General features: G+C 35.2%; 1 protein-coding gene across 1 annotated transcript in view; it reads left to right on the plus strand.

The window, feature by feature from the left end:
• Positions 1–5,413, plus strand: part of KPNA5 (karyopherin subunit alpha 5) — a 77,203-nt gene that overhangs the window by 22,760 nt on the left and 49,030 nt on the right. Inside the window, exons 6-8 of the mRNA XM_042783025.1 lie at positions 3,926–4,057; positions 4,978–5,066; positions 5,137–5,206. Coding sequence (XP_042638959.1) covers positions 3,926–4,057; positions 4,978–5,066; positions 5,137–5,206 — 291 coding nt within the window. The remainder of the gene's footprint in view (positions 1–3,925; positions 4,058–4,977; positions 5,067–5,136; positions 5,207–5,413) is intronic.

The following is a 5,413-nucleotide window of genomic DNA, read 5'->3' on the forward strand; positions in this document are numbered from 1 at the left end:
GATAACGCAGATGACACAACCTTGGTTGCCCCAAATGAAGATGATTTGAAGCACTTACTGATGAAAAGTAAAAAGCAACATAGTCTTTAGTACAAATTATACCTGTACATGAAGAAAATGAAACTCCTTACAATAGGAACCAACAAGCAACACCATGGTAATGGAGAAAAAAATTGAGGTTGTCAGTGATTTCATTTCAATGATTTCATTCTTCTTGGATCAAATATCATTGACCATGGAACTAGGAGTCAAGATATCAAATGACTTTATTGCATTGAACAAATCTGCTCTTTTAAGTTTTAAAAAACAAAGATATCACTTTGATGAATAAAGTGCGCTTGACACAAACCATGCTTGGTTCAGTTGCCTCATATACATGTGAAAGCTAGACAATTAGAAAGGGAGATAAAAGGAAAACTGATGCATTTGAACTGTGATGTTGGTGAAGAATATCGAATATGCTGTAGTCTGCCAGAAGAACAAAAATACCAGTCTTAGAAGAAATACAACTAGAGTGTTCCCTCGAAACAAGGATGGTGAGACTTCCCTTGCTTACTTTGGATATATCATCAGGAAAGCCAGTTGCTTGAAAAAGGTATGTTTGGTAAAGTTGAAAGACAGTGAAAATGAGAGAAACCAAGGAGCTGGATTGACACAATAGTTGCAACAATGTACTCATACATACCAACAATCAAGAGATGTCTCAAGGCCAGGCAGTGTTTTGTTCTGTTACACACATAAAGTTGCCATGAGTCAGAGGTGGCAGCTAACAGTAGCATACCTAGTTTATCAGTGCCATTGTAATTAATGAATGACTGTTCCTGATATTTTAGTAACTTGAAATTATAATTTAGTAAATAGTCGTTTTCATTTATCTGAATAATTTGGGAAGTGTCCTCATATTTTAGGTATAAACAAAGCTATGTGTTGCACAGCTAAATGTTTTCTGTCAGTTTCAGGGCTGAATTTTATTGAGACTGTTCACAGCAAAGGTCTCTGAGGAAAAGTGCATGTTTTTCATACAGTCTTATTGGCAGTTAATTTTCAGAGTTCTTTAGGTGTTGGTGCTAATAAAGACTAGAGATTATAAAATTCAGTTCCTCTGTATTACGTTTAAACCCTAAAACTGAAGACTTTAAGTGTCTAGGTATAAACAGATCTGTAACAACTTAGTGTGTTCACTGCTATGGCAGAACTATAAACAAAGTGCTTTGAAAGCACAGAGAACCTTGCAGCTTAATCTGTGTAGCGGAAATCGAGGAAGACTTCACAAAGGTAGTGATACAGGGCAAGTCTTGAGGATAAATGACAGGCTGAAAAGGAAAAAATTAATTTTTGGTTTAGAGAATAGCAAGTGCAGTGAGCACAATGTATTCAAGAACACTGGGGCCTTGAGCATTTATTAATCACTCTAATTAGGAGCCCTGGTGGTGTATTGGTTAAGTGCTCAGCTGCTAACCCAAAGATTGTTGGTTAGAACTCACCCAGTGGCTCCATATGATCAATACTTGGTGATTTGTTCCTGTAAGGATTGTGGCTTAGAAAATCCTATGAGGCATTTCAGCTTTGTCACATGGCATTGCTATGAGTTGAAATCAACTTGATGGACCACCTAACAACAACATAATTAGAACCATGGAACCCCTGGATGATACAGTTATTTAACACACTCAGTTGTCAACAGAAAGGATACAGATTTGAGTCTACCCAGAGGTGCCTTGGAAGAAGGGCCTGGTAATAAACTTTCCCCAAAACCAGCCATTGGAAACCCTTTGGGCCATTGTTCTACTCTGACACACATGAGATTATCACTAGTCAGAGTGGATTTGACAGTCACTAGCTTATAATTAGAACCCAGTGAAAGTCAAAGGAGCCCTGGGGGTGCAATGGTTAAGTGCTTGGCTGCTAACTGAAAGGTCAGTGGTTTGAACTGACTGGTGAGTGACTCTATGGGGGGAAAGACCTGCTCCTATAAAAAGTATAGCCCAGGAAATCCAATGGGAACAGTTCTTCTCTGTCCTATAGGGTTGCTCTGAGTCAGAATCGACTTGATGGCACACAACAGCAGTGAAATTCAACAGCTGTAAGCTATAAACTTTGCCTTGTTACCTGAATTCATATGAAATATGCTAATTCAGACCATTGGTCTCTGTCTAATAGGGCTCAAACTGGGCAATCTACAGGCCATATTGCCCCACAAATGAGTTTGGCCTGCATGTGTTTGAAAAGACATGAATTGCATGCTGTTTAAAACATTAGGTGAAATAGTTGGGAAACCTCAAATGAAAATCCAGTTTTAGCTTCTTTGGACAAATCAGAAAAGTTGGCATCATTGCCTCATGGTATGGATGGAATGGACTCAGTAGGAGCTCTGCTCTTTTTTAGTAATAATTGCTCTCCAGTTTATAACAGTTCCCACTTACTCATATCACTCTCTTTATGTTAATTGCCTCCCTGTAGGCATGTGAGGAATTTATGACTTCCTCAGTAATGCTTTCTTTGGGGGATAACCAAGGAGAATTTTATGCAGAAATGTTTTAATTGTCCTTAAGTTTATTTCATTATCTATAGTTGGCAAGGACTGTGGTCTCCATTGTTTCTGAAAATAAGTTCTTCCCTTAACTTAAAAAAATTTATTAGTCCTACATGTGATAGTAATTATACTTTCCTGTTTTTCAGTAATAGTTATATGCATTTCTATTTTATCTATCATAATGACATATATGTTTATGTGAAAAGTTGTACATTTATGCCAAGTATTTTTTAAAGCTATAAGTCAGTACTTAGTTTGTGGATTTGCAGGTTACTTTTAATAATTTAGAGGAGCTCTGGTGGCACAGTGGTTAAGTCATTTGACTGCTAAATAAAAGATCAGTGGTTTGAACCCTCTAGCTGCTCCATGGGAGAAAGATGAGGCAGCTGCTTCTATAAAGATTTATAGATTTGGAAACCCTACCAGACAGTTCTACTCTGTCTTACCAGGTCGCTATGAGTTGGAGTCAACTCTATGGCAGTGGGTTTGGTTTTCAGTAATTTACTAGTTTACTGTTTGGGAACCAAGGGCTGAGTTTTCTTAGTTGTTTTTGTATGAATCCATCATATATAAGCATATCTGAACTGTAATTGAATTGGTACGTTAAACCTCTCAGAAACTCTTTTGCTTAGAGGAGTAACAGAGGTCCTAGTACTGGCTCTGCTAATAGAGTTCTTTTACCTTAAATCACCTAACTCTCTGGACTTCATATTTTCTTATTTCCTTTTGTTGTTGTTGTTGTTGATAGGCACTTGCCTTGTTTCTACATTTTGCCTGTTGTGAATAATGGTGCAGTGATCATTGGTGTACAAGTATCTGTTTGAATCCCTCCTTTCAGGTTTCTTGAGTGTATACCTAGGAGTGAAACTGCTGGGTCATGTGGTAAATTATATGTTTTACTTTTTGAGGAACCACCAAACTGTTTTCCACAGCAATTGTATCATTTTATGATTTTCTTGTTTCCTAAATGAGGTTGAAACTAGGTTATCTCTAGGGAAACAAAGGTACCTTTTATGATTCTAAGTTTCATAAGTTTATTGTTCTATAAAATAGTGCTTCTTAGTTTGAAACTGTTCCCATTAGAACACTTGGCTCTTTAATTGTAAATTCTCGGAGTTTTGTGAATTATAAATTCAAATGTGTTCATGTATTGTTAGTGATTTTATAATTTTCATTATATCCTTTCTCAGTTCTTGTTTTCCCAGGCCAAGGAATCCTTTTTTATTTTTTTAACTATGAATTTTAATCTATGAAATCTGTCTTCATGTTGAATCTTATTAATCATAAGTCAGTCTTTTTTTAAAACCTGTTAAGTATTTACTCCTCTTCTTTCCTTCTCCTCTCTGACATTTCTTTGGTATGTTTCTTTATTTTGTTTTTATTTTTCTTTAGTTTGAAGCTGCATGGGCATTAACTAATATAGCTTCTGGAACTTTTCTACATACCAAAGTAGTGATTGAAACTGGGGCTGTTCCAATTTTTATCAAACTCCTTAAGTCAGAACATGAAGATGTTCAGGAACAGGTAATTTCTGATTTGAAATTTTATTTCAATAAAATATTTCAATATTTACTAGGTTTTAATATTTTCTTGAAAGTACCATCTGTGATTATGATTTGACATTTAATTTTGTGCTCTACTATTTGTACATTGCAGTTTTAAAAATACAGTCATTTCTTTTCAATGCCAAATTAGAATGGAGTGAAAATAACTTTCTTAGGTATAATTCTAGATTCTTTATAAGTATGATCTCATCTATGAGAGTGTTTACTATTTGTATTTATAAGACAGCATACTAAGACCCAGGAAAGGTAACAACTTATACAAAGTCACAGCAAATGGCTGAACCAGATTTTAAAACTGGGCCTTTCCAACTCCATTTAAATTCAGAGATGACAAACTATGCTCTTTATTGAACTTCAGAATAAGCATTTCACTGGTATATAAGGAAATTAAAAAACAAAACAAAACACCTCAAAACAACCCTGTCTTTCAATTTGTTAAAAATATTAAATTATATTTTAAAAGTTTTCATATTTTATTCCCCTGTTGTCGATGTTGTTAGTTGCTCTATTAGCTGAAAACTATCACTTTGATTATTCTATCCTAAGATGTCATTCTTAAGAAAGAACATCTTATTTAAGATGGTTTTGTTCTTGTGTGCCACTGAGTTGACTTCTACTCATAGTGACCCTATAGGACAGTAGAACTGCCCTATGTGGTGTCCAAGATAGTAATCTTTATGGAAGCAGACTGCCACATCTTTCTCCAATGGAGTGACTCATGGGTTCAAACTGCTGACCTCTGGGTTAGCAATTGAGCACTTAACCACTATGCTACTAGGATTCCTTTTATTTAAGATACTGTACACATTATTGAAAGATGTTGATATTAGTTTAATAATGTACATCCTTCTTAGAGTATTTTTTTCTTATTTTTCTAAGGCTGTTTGGGCACTTGGTAATATTGCTGGTGACAATGCAGAATGCAGAGACTTTGTTTTGAACTGTGAAATACTTCCACCACTCTTAGAGTAAGTCCTTTATCACAATTAACTTAATACTTATTTTAGAAAAGGAAACTATATTTTCCTTATATTTCAGAATAGACATTAAGTTCTTCAGTGATGCTTTTAAATTTGTCATGTTTAGCCATGCCTGCAGTAGTTTGAAAGTAGGTAAAACAAGGAAGATTTTTTTCAAATTAAATTATGCTTGTGTCTTATATTCTCTTAAGCTGTACTTAATAGTGGCCATTGCTTTCTTCATGCTTTCTGTATTGAAATTATTGTTCTGTGGAACAAGGACGTTTAGTAGTTTACAACTGAGTGAAAGTTTAAATACTGGCAGAGCAGGGAGTCTTTAATATGTGAACAGATAG

This window comes from Orycteropus afer, unplaced genomic scaffold, assembly GCF_000298275.1.
Source record: "Orycteropus afer afer isolate SDZICR_OR568_19922 unplaced genomic scaffold, OryAfe1.0 scaffold00596, whole genome shotgun sequence".
NCBI classification, from domain to species: Eukaryota; Metazoa; Chordata; class Mammalia; order Tubulidentata; family Orycteropodidae; genus Orycteropus; species Orycteropus afer.